This window comes from Mizuhopecten yessoensis, unplaced genomic scaffold, assembly GCF_002113885.1.
Source record: "Mizuhopecten yessoensis strain PY_sf001 unplaced genomic scaffold, ASM211388v2 scaffold715831, whole genome shotgun sequence".
Lineage (NCBI taxonomy): Eukaryota > Metazoa > Mollusca > Bivalvia > Pectinida > Pectinidae > Mizuhopecten > Mizuhopecten yessoensis.
Genome location: NW_018479813.1, coordinates 29,374 through 45,309, shown reverse-complemented (window position 1 = coordinate 45,309; position 15,936 = coordinate 29,374). Strand labels below are relative to the sequence as shown.

The 15,936-nt window shown below is 36.5% G+C and overlaps 1 protein-coding gene across 1 annotated transcript in view; it reads right to left on the bottom strand.

Annotated features, from left to right (window-relative positions):
* Positions 1-15,936, bottom strand: part of LOC110441290 (phospholipid scramblase 2-like) — a 38,822-nt gene that overhangs the window by 2,833 nt on the left and 20,053 nt on the right. The window contains exons 2-4 of the mRNA XM_021484402.1: positions 6,587-6,782; positions 5,498-5,609; positions 1,576-1,675 (exon numbers count right to left, since the gene is read on the bottom strand). Of these exons, the coding sequence (XP_021340077.1) occupies positions 1,576-1,675; positions 5,498-5,609; positions 6,587-6,782 (408 nt within the window). The remainder of the gene's footprint in view (positions 1-1,575; positions 1,676-5,497; positions 5,610-6,586; positions 6,783-15,936) is intronic.

Genomic DNA, 15,936 nt, shown 5'->3' with positions numbered 1-15,936 from the left:
AGAAGAAGATTTTTAAAGATTTACCTATTTTCCCCCTATTTGGCCCCGCCCCTCTGCCCCCAGGGGGGTTATACCCTCCGTTTATACAAAACTGAGAACCCTTTGGCCAATGATGCTCCTGACCAAATTTGGTCAAAATCCTCTGAGCCATTCAGGACAAGTAGCATTTTAAAGGAAAAAGTTGATGGACGCCGGACGCCGGACGCCGGACGCCGGACGCTGCACCATGGGATAAGCTCACATGGCCCTTCGGGCCAGGTGAGCTAAAAACATGTTGATTGCGTTACAGTAATTTTGCAATGACATATATTTCAGGAGTGGAGAGGGAAAGTGAGTGTAACCCCTGGAATATTTGAGTACAACCAAACTAGTTCTGGTTATAGATATTAATAATAATAATTTGAGGTTCTTATATACCGCTTTATCACAACTTAGTTCGTAGGTCGTCTCACAGCGGTTCACAAATTATTATCTGTGTTTATAGGGTCTTTGCAATGGGCCAATATCTTTCTCAACTCCCTAGGGAATACAGCCGTTGCTGCCATTTCAGCACTCACAGCTAGCATTCAACAATTCTAGCAATGCCCAACCACATACTCATTTACAGCTGAGTAGACTGGAACAAACGGAGTAAAGTATCTTGCTCAAAGATACAACACAGTGCCATGCCATGACTCGAACCCACCACCCTTCGGTCACTAGCCGGGTGTCCTACCACTAGACTACCGTGTCTCTATTATAGGTAATGCTCAAGTGTAAAGGAACAAGAAGTTCAGTGCGCTTGTCTGGACGACTATTGGACAACCTACGATTTCTGTTTGTCGTACCTGAGCAACTTGTCATCGTCTGCCCATGTGTAATTATTCGCAAGCAATGCACAGTGATTGGTTGTTTTTAATCAGCATGTATAATCACATTAGATTAAACAGCCCAACATCAGTAAAACGGTTGATGATGATCAAACTCAGCCATGATATGATTTATGTTTAGAGTTATCTCTCTTGAAAGTGAGTTAAGGATCCCTGTCCCACTGCAGGCATAACACCAGAGAGTTCCTCTGTAGTATCTCATACAGACAGTTATCTCCCTTAACATACAGACAGTTATCTCCCTTTACATACAGACAGTTATCTCCCTTTAATTACTATTCAGCTATAACTGTAGCGAGACTTGGCAAGGGAACTGCCACTGACAGGTAGTAAGCTATATAGTTAGAGCGACTGTTTTTTCTTTACCCTTTCACCACTGTAGATCATAATGGACTTAGCCAGATCAACACATGGTAGAGTTTATTAAAGTTATATAGGGGAAAAAGGGTAAACTCGTCTTTATTTCATTGTTTCTTTAATTTATCTTTGTCTATTTTTTTAACTTCCGCAAGTTTTTTCAGATATTATTTATCAAAGCTTTTGTCATGCCTGTAAGAAGATTCCAAGTCATAATAATTACAGATTTTACACTTATTTTGACCAATGGAAAGTGTAGGTACCTCAAAGACGCATTATTAGAATAACATAAATATCCTTGATCTAATTAAAGACCTTCAACTACAATTGGCCTTGACCCTGTACTTACAAGTGACCTTGAAATCGTTGACACCCCCGAAGATTTCTCGACATCCTCCCCAGTGTTTTACAATCTCACCAATCTGCTGGCCTTTGGATATGTCAGTGATCTGAAGGAATAAACTAACACAGTGAAAGGATTTATTATAACACAGTGAAAGGATTTATTATAACACAGTGAAAGGATTTATTATAACACAGTGAAAGGATTTATTATAACACAGTGAAAGGATTTATTATAACACAGTGAAAGGATTTATTATAACACAGTGAAAGGATTTATTATAACACAGTGAAAGGATTTATTATAACACAGTGAAAGGATTTATTATAACACAGTGAAAGGATTTATTATAACACAGTGAAAGGATTTATTATAACACAGTGAAAGGATTTATTATAACACAGTGAAAGGATTTATTATAACACAGTGAAAGGATTTATTATAACACAGAGAAAGGATTTATTATAACACAGTGAAAGGATTTATTATAACACAGTGAAAGGATTTATTATAACACAGAGAAAGGATTTATTATAACACAGTGAAAGGATTTATTATAACACAGTGAAAGGATTTATTATAACACAGAGAAAGGATTTATTATAACACAGTGAAAGGATTTATTATAACACAGTGAAAGGATTTATTATAACACAGAGAAAGGATTTATTATAACACAGTGAAAGGATTTATTATAACACAGTGAAAGGATTTATTATAACACAGAGAAAGGATTTATTATAACACAGTGAAAGGATTTATTATAACACAGTGAAAGGATTTATTATAACACAGAGAAAGGATTTATTATAACACAGTGAAAGGATTTATTAGAGAGTAAACTTAATTGGTACATTAATACTATGTATAGTAGATATTTCAGGTCCATGCTTTCTTAAACTTAGGCCAAACAAACAATAGTTGGTGTTTCCGGAAGCCCTATCTATCAAAATATTTTGTGACTACCATAATATATGGTAAACTGTACAGTATACTTAAATTCTATCGGAAGGTTCGGGTGCTCTTTATGATATCAAAAGACATACAATGAATGATTTTCACGAAATGTGACGACAAGGTTATAAACGCAAAATCGTTATTTAGTAACTTAAATGCTGAGCACATTACTTTCTCAACGGCAAATCATGATTATTTCATTTACCAAAATCTGCATGAAAATGCTTCCCGATATGGATCGCGAGATTGCTTTGAAATGTGTTGCAGTCGTACAAATTTGAGTGTACCAAGATTATTTATACCTGTATTTAACATAAATCTTTTTTTTTTTTTTCTTTTTTTTTTTTTACAGTTTTCAACCTGCAGACAGTTAGATTCCCAATGAAGATGAGAGATGAGATGAGAGCGAGAAATATATAGAGGAGCTTCTAGATGAGTTCATGCTTCTATTATGCATCAATGATGAAAGAATGATGCAAAGTTTTCTAAAATTAACTCAAACTACCTGTATGTACAGGGAAGTTTATGTTTTGAAAAGAGAGAATGTAATAAAACAAAATGTGTGAAAAGATTTGTTTTATTTATCAAAAAAAAAAAAAGTCCTCAATCATACCAGAAGACACAAAATATGTTTCTTTTTTCTGTATTTGCATACATACTTAAAATCATCCTTATTTCATTCTCATCCAATTTACCTTTTTTACCCTTTCATAGGCTTTGTTCCGTAACACCTAGTGTATTTTAATTAAGACCAGTTCAGGAACTACTTTTCTTTTAAATCTTTATTACGTAGAGTTTGCATAAAAACAAATGTTTGATTTCAAAATGTGTATTAAACATGAAGTTTTGAAATGAAACTCAACATCAATAAAATTACATTTTGGTGAGCTATAACTACCTCTCCTGTTTTAGTCTATGACTTTGGTATTGTCAATCCCTAGGCAATTCCAAACTGAAGAATCTTTCTGAGAGGACATGAGGGATTTCTTTTTGAGAGGACATGAGGGATTTCTTTTTGAGAGGACATGACAGATTTCTTTTTGAGAGGACATGAGGGATTTCTTTTTGAGAGAAAACGAGGGATTTTTTTAGGGGACATGAGGGATTTCTTTTTGAGAGGACATGAAGGATTTGTTTTGAGAGGACATGACAGATTTCTTTTTGAGAGGGCATGAGGGATTTCTTTTTGAGAGGACATGATAGATTTCTTTTTGAGAGGACATGAGGGATTTCTTTTTGAGAGGACATGAGGGATTTCTTTTTGAGAGGAAACGAGGGATTTTTTTTAGGGGACATGAGGGATTTCTTTTTGAGAGGAAACGAGGGATTTTTTTTAGGGGACATGAGGGATTTCTTTTTGAGAGGACGTGAAGGATTTGGTTTGAGAGGACATAAGGGATTTCTTTTTGAGAGGACATGAAGGATTTGTTTTGAGAGGACATGACAGATTTCTTTTTGAGAGGACATGAGGGATTTGTTTTGAGAGGACATGAGGGAATTTGTTTTGAGAAGACATGAGGAATTGTTTTGAGAGGACATGAAGGATTTTTTTTTGAAAGGACATGATGAATCTTTTTAAGAGGACACGAGATATTTTTTTGTGAGGACATGAGGATTCTTTTTGAGAGGAAATGGTAGGTTTTTTGAGAGGACATGGGGATTATTTTTAAGAGGAAATGGTGGGGTTTTTGAGAGGACATGGGGATTATTTTTGAGAGGACATGAGGATTATTTTTGAGAGGACATGTAGAATCTTTCTGAGAGGCCATAAGGAACCTTTTTGAGAGGACATGAGGATTAATTTTGAGAGGACATGGGGATTATTTTTGAGAGGACATGAAGAATCTTTCTGAGAGGCCATGAGGAATCTTTTTGAGAGGAAACGAGGGATTTTTTTGAGAGGACATTAGGAACCTTTTTGAGAGGACATGAGGGATTTTTTTGAGAGGACATAAAGAATCTTTCTGAGAGGACATAAGGAACCTTTTGAGAGGACATAAGGAACCTTTTTGAGAGGACATGAGGGATTTTTTAGAGAGGACATAAGGAACCTTTTTGAGAGGACATGAGGGATTTTTTTGAGAGGACATAAGGAACCTTTTTGAGAGGACATGAGGGATTTTTTTGAAAGAACATAAGGAACCTTTTTGAGAGTACATTAGGAACCTTTTTTAGAGGACATGAGGGATTTTTTTAGAGGACATGATATTTTTTGAGAGGACATGAAGAATCTTTCTGAGTACATTAGGAACCTTTTTGAGAGGACATGAGGGATTGTTTAGAGAGGACATGATATTTTTTGAGAGGACATGAAGAATCTTTCTGAGAGTACATTAGGAACCTTTTTGAGAGGACATTATATTTTTTGAGAGGACATGAAGAATCTTTCTGAGTGTACATTAGGAACCTTTTTGACAGGACATGAGGGATATTTTTGGGAGGACATGAGGGATTATTTTGAGAGGACATAAGGAACCTTTTTGAGAGGACATAAGGAACCTTTTTGAGAGGATATGAGGGATTTTTTTGAGAGGACATAAAGAATCTTTTTGAGAGGACATGAGGTTTTTTTAGAGGACATAGGGAACCTTTTTGAGAGGACACGAGGGATTGTTTTGAGAGGACATAAGGAACCTTTTTGAGAGTACATTAGGAACCTTTTTGAGAGTACATTAGGAACCTTTTTGAGAGGACATTAGGGATTTTTTAGAAAGGACATGATATTTTTTGAGAGAACATAAAGAATCTTTCTGAGAGTACATTAGGAACCTTTTTGAGATGATATGAGGGATTTTTTTGAGAGGACAAAAGGAACCTTTTTGAGAGAACATGTAGAATCTTTCTGAGAGGACATAAAGAATCTTTCTGAGAGTACATTACGAACCTTTTTGAGAGGACATGAGGGATTTTTGAGAGGATATAAGGAATATCTGTAGAGTACATGAGGGATTTTTTCTTTGATCTTCCCTACCGTAAACATGATGTCAGTACATGGGCAACAGAAACAGCATTCTCCATCGATCTGGAACAGTGGCGTCTGCTGCGCATCATGAACTTGGAACTTTGGTTTCCATGGCGTCCATCTGTTGAAAACAATTTCATAATATCAGCTAACCCTATTTTTTCCACCTAACATCTACAGGTCTGGAAGCAAATATTGAAGAGTTTCAGTCAGTGATCAGTGTACATCTTGATGCTTTAAAGGCCTGAAGGACACATTTATGGTTTACTTAAGGTACTGCAACACCCCTAAAATTTCATAATGAACTATTCCAACCTTTGCATTGGAAGAGTTCAAATGTGTCTGCAGGGGTGAATGAGTTAATAAACTTATAATATCGAACCTACCTTGACCTTCCCGGACACCAAGGATATGTTACATAATTAATTTAATTATCAAATACTTATACACAAGTACTCAAGCACTTTTTAAAGGCACATGAAAGCAGTTCGAGTTTTATTATATTTCTATGATTTTTATCACTGAAATTTAACATAGATGTTTTGAAAAAAGCCCCATGGGCCTAGACATAACCTCCGACTCAAAGTAGGGAGGCTGGCTTATTACAAGGTATGTCTATTGGTGGCCAGACTGGCCAGAATAGCAATGTCATGCGACCAGTCCTGGGCGTCGGGCTGTTGGCATTTTAAATCTAAATTACATGCCTCAGAATTATTGCGCTATGCAACCAAATTAACCATCTTTTGATCAGGAGACCTAGAACTAAAGGTTACCATGACAAGTTGGTAAAGAGTTTTCAAGAGCTCTTTTCCGTCTTTGCATATTGCAGAGTTATCTTCTCTTGTGAGCAGGTATTGATTATTACGTCATTGATTTGTGTGAGAAAATTACGTCAATTTCTCAAAAATTGATGACGTTACTCTCACAAACCAATGACGTAACAATCAATTCCTGCTATCAAGAGAAGATAACTCTGCAATACCCAACAAGGAATAGCCCTAACCTTATCATACGGAATAGCCCTACTTCAGAGACCAGAGATTGGTGTTTGTAAACTGCTTGATAACCAATCAACTGAGCATTACCATGGATACGTACATTTGTTTAAGCCCGCCAACGGAAAGGCCCGGAGGTGACATGATGTCCATCTCCTGTAGATAGCAGCACCACAAGAAGCTTGCCTGACATCTAAGTGGCCGGTACAGCGAGATCAGAGGCTGGAAGTTGTTGTCGGTGATGTTCATATTGAAAGGCCTGGCAGGTCCACACAGCTGTCTGGTACAGCAGTCAGTATCTACAATAAACAAGCCATTCAGATTGTATACTTGCCAACTCTCCCTATTTAGGAGGGAGACTCCAGATTTTAGACCCTTAAATTTTGTATTTTCAACCAGTGAAATTGCTAAACTATTCAGACTATATATATTTTAAGATCTATTGATTTTATCTAAAAGAACAACTCAAAATATGTCATTTTTTAAGGAACCGTTTGTCTCTAGGGGGTAATCACAAATTATCTTTGTTTTAAATTTGAGCAGAACCTCTCCCATGGAAATTTCAAAAAGTCGGAAAGTATGAGATTGATATGTCTCACCTATCCCCGCTATATGTCCTGCTTTGACCACCAATGCACATATTAGAGAAACTAACTTAAACGCAAAAACTTTATATCAATAGAGATGCTGACAAAGTCAATGGACCATGAAAGGTAGGCCGCATCAAGCATTTGATTTATGGTTTAAGATGTACTACCTAATATAAGATGCATCTTTGGTCCATGTTTGGTTGGTGTGGCACTTATATCTTCAGAGAAACTAACTTAAACGCAAAAACTTAATGCTGACCCCACCTCCGCCATTAAAGCAATAACTTAGTCACGCTTCCACTTCTTGGCGACGAGAGACAAAAACACATTTAAAGTTATTTTTAAGATTGTTTTGCCATGTCAGTACTAGATCTGTTTCCCCCCGATCGGACGTGAAAATTTATGGGGGCATGCACTGCCTGACCAACTGGGTTTTCTACGGGTACTTATTAATTATATAACCTCTTTTGGATATAAGTTCTGTATACAGCACAGTTCGGCCAGGATACTGTCGACCAGCAGTACAGGCCTAGGTGTACCTATATAGCTAGCTCATGCATCAGTTGGTTATATATATAGAGTGACAGTGAAGTCTGGGGTACACATCCCAGTCAATTTTTACACTCACAACACTAGTACTGTTGCTGATATTTTTCGTTTATATATCATATCATCTTTTTTTTTTTTTCATTCAAGTACTGCAATAAAGTTCTGCAAGCTCAACTACATGTGGTCAAAGCTATTGTCAACGTTATGATTGATCAAAGCTATCGTCAATGTTATGATTGATCAAAGCTATCGTCAATGTTAAAATTTATCAAAGCTATTGTCAATATTATGATTGATCAAAGCTATTGTCAATGTTATGATTGATCACAGCCATTGTCATTGTTATGATTGATCAAAGCTATCGTCAATGTTATGATTGATCAAAGCTATCGTCAATGTTATTATCGAGCAAAGCTATCGTCAATGCAATAATCGATCAAAGCTATTCTCAATGTTATGATCGATCAAAGATATCGTCAATGTAATAATGGATCAAAGTTATTGTCAATGTTATGATTTATCACAGCCATTGTCATTGTTATGATTGACCAAAGCTATCGTCAATGTTAAAATTTATCAAAGCTATTGTCAACGTTATGATTGATCACAGCTATTGTCAATGTTATTATTGATCAAGCTATTGTCAATGTTATTATTGATCAAAGCTGTTGTTAACGTTATGATTGATCACAGCTATTGTCAATGTTATGATTTATCACAGCCATTGTCATTGTTATGAGTGATCAAAGCTGTTTTCAATGTTATGATCGATCAAAGATATCGTCAATGTAATAATGGATCAAAGTTATTGTCAATGTTATGATAGATCACAGCCATTGTCATTGTTATGATTGACCAAAGCTATCGTCAATGCAATAATCGATCAAAGCTATTGTCAATGTTATGATTGATCAAAGCTATCTTCAATGTTATGATTGATCACAGCTATCGTAAATGGTATGATTGATCAAAGCTATCGTCAATGTTATTATCGATCAAAGCTATCGTCAATGTTATGATCGATCAAAGCTATTGTCAATGTTATGATTGATCAAAGCTATTGTCAATGTTATTATTGATCAAAGCTGTTGTTAACGTTATGATTGATCACACCTTTCTTCAATGTTATGATTGATCACAGCTATCATCAATGTTATGATTGATCAAAGCTATTGTCAATGTTATGATCAATCACAGCTATCGTCAATGTTATGATCGATCAAAGCTATCGTCAATGTTATGATCGATCAAACCTATTGTCAATGTTATGATTGATCAAAGCTATTGTCAATGTTATGATTGATCAAAGCTATCGTCAATGTTATGATTGATCAAAGCTATTGTCAATGTTATGATTGATCAAAGCTATCGTCAATGTTATGATTGATCAAAGCTATCGTCAATGTTATGATTGATCAAAGCTGTTGTCAATGTTATGATCGATCAAATATATCGTCAATGTTATGATCGATCAAATCTATCTTCAATGTTATGATCGATCAAATCTATCGTCAATGTTATGATTGATCAAAGCTATCGTCAATGTTATGATCGATCAAAGCTATCGTCAATGTTATGATCGATCAAAGCTATTGTCAATGTTATGATTGATCAAAGCTATTGTCAATGTTATGATTGATCAAAGCTATCGTCAATGTTATGATCGATCAAATCTATCGTCAATGTTATGATCGATCAAATATATCGTCAATGTTATGATCGATCAAATCTATCTTCAATGTTATGATCGATCAAATCTATCGTCAATGTTATGATTGATCAAAGCTATCGTCAATGTTATGATCGATCAAAGCTATCGTCAATGTAATAATCGATCAAAGCTATTGTCAATGTTATGATTGATCAAAGCTATTTTCAATGTTATGATTGATCAAAGCTATCGTCAATGTTATGATCGATCAAATCTATCGTCAATGTTATGATCAATCAAATCTATCGTCAATGTTATGATCGATCAAATCTATCTTCAATGTTATGATCGATCAAAGCTATTGTCAACGTTATGATTGATCAAAGCTATCGTCAATGTTATGATCGATCAAAGCTATTGTAAATGTTATGATCGATCAAAGCTATTGTCAATGATATGATTGATCAAAGCTATCGTAAATGTTATGATCGATCAAAGCTATTGTCAACGTTATGATTGATCAAAGCTATCGTCAATGTTATGATTGATCACAGCTATCGTCAATGTTATTATTGATCAAAGCTATTGTCAATGTTATGATTGATCAAAGCTATCGTCATAACATTGACGATAGCTGTGATCGATCATAACATTTACGATAGCTTTGATCAACCATAACATTGACAATAGCTGTGATCAATAATAACATTGACGCTAGCTTTGATCAATCATTCCTTATACTGGTACTTATATAGAGATCCCCATACAATGTGTATTGATATATAAGTACCAGTGTAAGGAGGCAGGACCCCAGTTGATCACAGCTATTGTCAATGTTATGATTGATCAAAGCTATTGTCAATATTATGATTGATCAATTTAGCTATCGTCAATGTTATTATTGATCAAAGCTGTTGTCAACGTTATGATTGATCAAAGCTTTCTTCAATGTTATGATCGATCAAAGCTATCGTCAATGTTATGATCGATCAAATCTATCGTCAATGTTATGATCAATCAAATCTATTGTCAATGTTATGATCGATCAAATCTATCTTCAATGTTATGATCGATCAAATCTATCGTCAATGTTATGATTGATCAAAGCTATTGTCAATGTTATGATTGATCAACGCTATTGTCAATGTTATGATTGATCAAAGCTATCGTCAATGTTATGATTGATCAAATCTATCGTCAATGTTAAGATTGATCAAAGCTATTGTCAATGTTATGATTGATTACAGCTATCGTCAATGTTATGATCGATCAAAGCTATTGTCAATGATATGATTGATCAAAGCTATCGTCAATGTTATGATTGATTAAAGCTATCGTCAATGTTATGATTGATCAAATCTATCGTCAATGTTAAGATTGATCAAAGCTATTGTCAATGTTATGATTGATTAATGATCGATCAAATCTATCGTCAATGTTATGATTGATCAAAGCTATTGTCAATGTTATGATTGAGCAAATCTATTGTCAATGTTATGATTGGTCAAAGCTATTGTCAATGTTATTATTGATCAAACCTATCGTCAATGTAATGATCGATCAAAGCTATTGTCAATATTATGATTGATCAAAGCTATTGTCAATGTTATGATTGATCAAACCTATCGTCAATGTAATGATCGATCAAAGCTATTGTCAATGTTATGATTGATCAAAGCTATTGTCAATGTTATGATTGATCAAATCTATTGTCAATGTTATGATTGGTCAAAGCTATTGTCAATGTTATTATTGATCAAAGGTTTTACCTCTATTTCCCCTATTGGGCCCCGCCTCTTTGCCTCCAGAGGGGTCAGACACACCGTTTATACAAAATTGAGTCCCTTTGCCTAAGGATGCTCCAGACTAAATTAGGATAATATCCCTTAATCCCTATGGTAGAAGAAGGATTATAAAGGTTTTACCTATCTTTCCCCTATTGGGCCCCACCCTTCAAGTCCCAGGGGGGGCCACACAGACTGTTTATACAAAATTGGTTCTACTTTACCCAAGGATGCTCCACACCAAATATGGACCAAATCCTTTCATTCCTACAGACGAAGAATTTTAAAGAATAATTTGCTATGTTTCCCCTATTGGGCTCGCCTCTCAGGCCCCTGGGGGGCCACACCCAGGGTTTACACAAAATTGGTTTCCCTTCACCCAAGGTTGCTTCAGACCAAATATGGAACAAATCCTTTCATTCCTACAAAAGAAGAAGGATTTTAAAGAATTTGCTATATTTCCCCTATTGGACCCCACCCCTCAGGCCCCTGTGGGGACCAGACCCACAGTTGATACAAAATTGGTTTCCCTTCACCCAAGGATGCTTCAGACCAAATATGGAACAAATCCTTTCATTCCTACAAAAGAAGAAGGATTTTAAAGAATTTGCTATATTTCCCCTATTGGGCCCCACCCCTCAGCCCCCAGGGGGGCCAGACCCACCATTTATACAAAATTTGGTCAAAATCTGCTCAGTCGTTCATGACTAGTATTGTTTTAAAGGAAAAGTTGACGACGGACGCTGCAGTATGGCATAAGCTCACCATGGTCCGGAGCACCAGGAGAGCTAAAAAGCAGTTTCCGTTGTAAAGTTACGATTTTGGCATCAATACACATTGTATGGGGATCTCTATATGAGTACAAGTGTAAGGAGGTAGGACCAAAGTGGTATATATATCAAAACACATTGTATGGGGATCTCTATATAAGTACCAGTGTAAGGAGGTAGGACCACAGTGGTATATATATCAATACACATTGTATGAGGATCTCTATATAAGTACCAGTGTAAGGAGGTAGGACCCCAGTGGTATATATATCAACACACGTTGTATGAGGATCTCTATATAAGTACAAGTGTAAGGAGGCAGGACCCCAGTGGTTTATATATCAATACACATTGTATGAGGATCTCTGTATAAGTACCTGTATAAGGAGGTAGGACCCCAGTGGTATATATATCAATACACATTGTATGGGGATCTCTGTATAAGTACCAGTATAAGGAGGTAGGACCCCAGTGGTATATATATCAATACACGTTGTATGAGGATCTCTATATAAGTACCAGTATAAGGAGGCAGGACCACAGTGGTATATATATCAATACACGTTGTATGAGGATCTCTATATAATGAGGATCTCTATATAAGTACCGGTGTAAGGAGGCAGGACCCCTCTCTATATAAGTACCAGTGTAAGGAGGGAGGACCCCAGTGGTATATAATATCAATACACATTGTATGGGCATCTCTGTATAAGTACCAGTGTAAGGAGGAAGGACCCCAGTGGTATATATTACACATTGTATGAGGATCTCTGTATAAGTACCCGTGTAAGGAGGTAGGACCCCAGTGGGATATATATCAATACACGTTGTATGCGGATCTCTATATAAGTACAAGTATAAGGAGGCAGGACCCCAGTGGTATATAATATCAATACACATTGTATGGGAATGATCTCTATATAAGTACCAGTGGAAGGAGGTAGGACCCCAGTGGTATTTATATCTACACGTTGTATGAGGGTCTCTATATAAGTACAAGTGTACGGAGGTAGGACCCCAGTGGTATATATATCATATAAGTACCAGTGTAAGAGTATAAGGAGGCAGGACCCCAGTGGTTTCTATATCAATACACATTGTATCGGGATCTCTGTATAAGTACCCGTGTAAGGAGGTAGGACCCCGGTGGTATATATATCTACACGTTGTATGAGGGTCTCTATATAAGTACAAGTGTACGGAGGTAGGACCCCAGTGGTATATAATATCAATACACATTGTATGGCGATCTCTGTATAAGTACCAGTGTAAGGAGGCAGGACCCAAGTGGTTTATATATCAATACACATTGAATGGGGATCTCTGTATAAGAACCAGTGTAAGGAGGTAGGCCCCCAGTGGTATATATATCATATAAGTACCAGTGTAAGGAGGCAGGACCCAAGTGGTTTATATATCAATACACGTTGTATGAGGAGCTCTATATAAGTACCAGTATAAGGAGGTTGGACCCCAGTGGTATATATATCTACACGTTGTATGAGGGTCTCTATATAAGTACAAGTGTAAGGAGGAAGGACCCCAGTGGTATATAATATCAATACACATTGTATGGCGATCTCTGTATAAGTACCAGTGTAAGGAGGCAGGACCCCCGTGGTTTATATATCAATACACGTTGTATGAGAATCTCTATATAAGTACCAGTATAAGGAGGTAGGACCCCAGTGGTATATATCAATACACATTGTATGGGCATCTCTGTATAAGTACCAGTGTAAGGAGGTAGGACCACAGTGGTATATATATCAATTCACATTGTATGGGGATCTCTGTATAAATACCAGTATAAGGAGGTTGGACCCCAGTGGTATATATATCATATAAGTACCAGTGTAAGGAGGAAGGACCCCAGTGGTATATAGCAATACACATTGTATGAGGATCTCTGTATAAGTACCAGTATAAGGAGGAAGGACCCCAGGGGTATATATATCAATACACGTTGTATGCGGATCTCTATATAAGTACAAGTGTACGGAGGTAGGACCCCAGTGGTATATATTACACATTGTATGAGGATCTCTGTATAAGTACCAGTATAAGGAGGTTGGACCCCAGTGGTATATATTTCAATACACATTGTATGGGCAGGACCCCAGTGGTTTCTATATCAATACACATTGTATCGGGATCTCTGTATAAGTACCCGTGTAAGGAGGTAGGACCCCAGTGGTATATATATCTACACGTTGTATGAGGATCTCTATATAAGTACAAGTGTAAGGAGGTAGGACCCCAGTGGTATATATATCAATACACATTGTATGGGGATCTCTGTATAAGTACCAGTATAAGGAGGTTGGACCCAAGTGGTATATATATCAATACACGTTGTTTGGGGATCTCTATATAAGTACCAGTGTAAGGAGGCAGGACCCCAGTGGTATATATATCAATACACGTTGTTTGGGGATCTCTATATAAGTTCCAGTGTAAGGAGGCAGGACCCAGTGGTATATATATCAATACACGTTGTATGAGGATCTCTATATAAGTACAAGTGTAAGGAGGTAGGACCCCAGTGGCATATATATCAATACACATTGTATGGGAATCTCTATATAAGCACCAGTGTAAGGAGGCAGGACCCCAGTGGTTTATATATCAATACACATTGTATGGCGATCTCTGTATAAGTACCAGTATAAGGTGGTTGGACCCAAGTGGGATATATATCAATACACATTGTATGGCGATCTCTGTATAAGTACCAGTATAAGGAGGTTGGACCCAATTGGTATATATATCAATACACGTGGTATGAGCATATCTATATAAGTACCAGTGTAATGAGGAAGGACCACAGTGGTATATATATCACTACACATTGTATGGGGATCTCTGTATAAATACCAGTATAAGGAGGTTGGACCCAATTGGTATATATATCAATACACGTGGTATGAGCATATCTATATAAGTACCAGTGTAATGAGGAAGGACCACAGTGGTATATATATCAATACACATTGTATGGGGATCTCTGTATAGGTACCAGTGTAAGGAGGAAGGACCCCAGTGGTATATATATCAATACACATTGTATGGGGATCTCTATATAAGTACCAGTGTAAGGAGGCAGGACCCCAGTGGTTTATATATCAATACACATTGTATTGGGATCTCTATATAAGTACCAGTGTAAGGAGGTAGGACCCCAGTGGTATATATATCAATACACATTGTATGGGGATCTCTATATAAGTACCAGTGTAAGGAGGCAGGGCCCTAGTGGTTTATATATCAATACACATTGTATTGGGTTCTCTATATAAGTACCAGTGTAAGGAGGCAGGACCCCAGTGCTACATATATCAATACACATTGTATGGGGATCTCTATATAAGAAAAAGTGTAAGGAGGCAGGACCCCAGTGGTATATATCAAAACACATTGTAACTCTATACAAGTATAATGTCACTTTATAATTACACCTTATAATGTCACATTATACTGTCACCTTATAATTACACCTGATAATGTCACCTTATAATCACACCTTTTTAGCATATATTGTACCGGGCTACGTATCCAGTGTATAAACCAATGTCAAATTTGTTTGCCTATAAACCCATGTAATATGACCTATCAGCCCTGTGACTGTTTGAAGTTTTAATTGTGATGTCATGCCTAGGACAAGTACATGACATCACAGACTTACACATGGAGTCAAAATGGAAGCTTTTTACATTTCACGGTTGCATGAAAATTTTGGTTTTACACGAATAAATGCGACAAATCTTGACTATGTGATAAAAAGGATCTTACCCTTGTTTTCATTTCATATAAAATTTATGAAACTTGTCACAAATTTTTCATTCTAGCTTGCCAGATGCTAGCTGTATTGAAAAATTCTTGGAATAGAATTGTTTCATGAATCTCATATGAACTGGAAACTCATGTAAGATCCTATAGTATATCTAGAAGATCACTATTTTGTTCTGGTGTTTATACTCACCCTCCTTTGTAAGATCCTATAGTATATCTAGAGGATCACTATTTTGTTCTGGTGTTTATACTTACCCTCCTTTGTAAGATCCTATAGTATATCTAGAGGATCACTATTTTGTTCTGGTGTTTATACT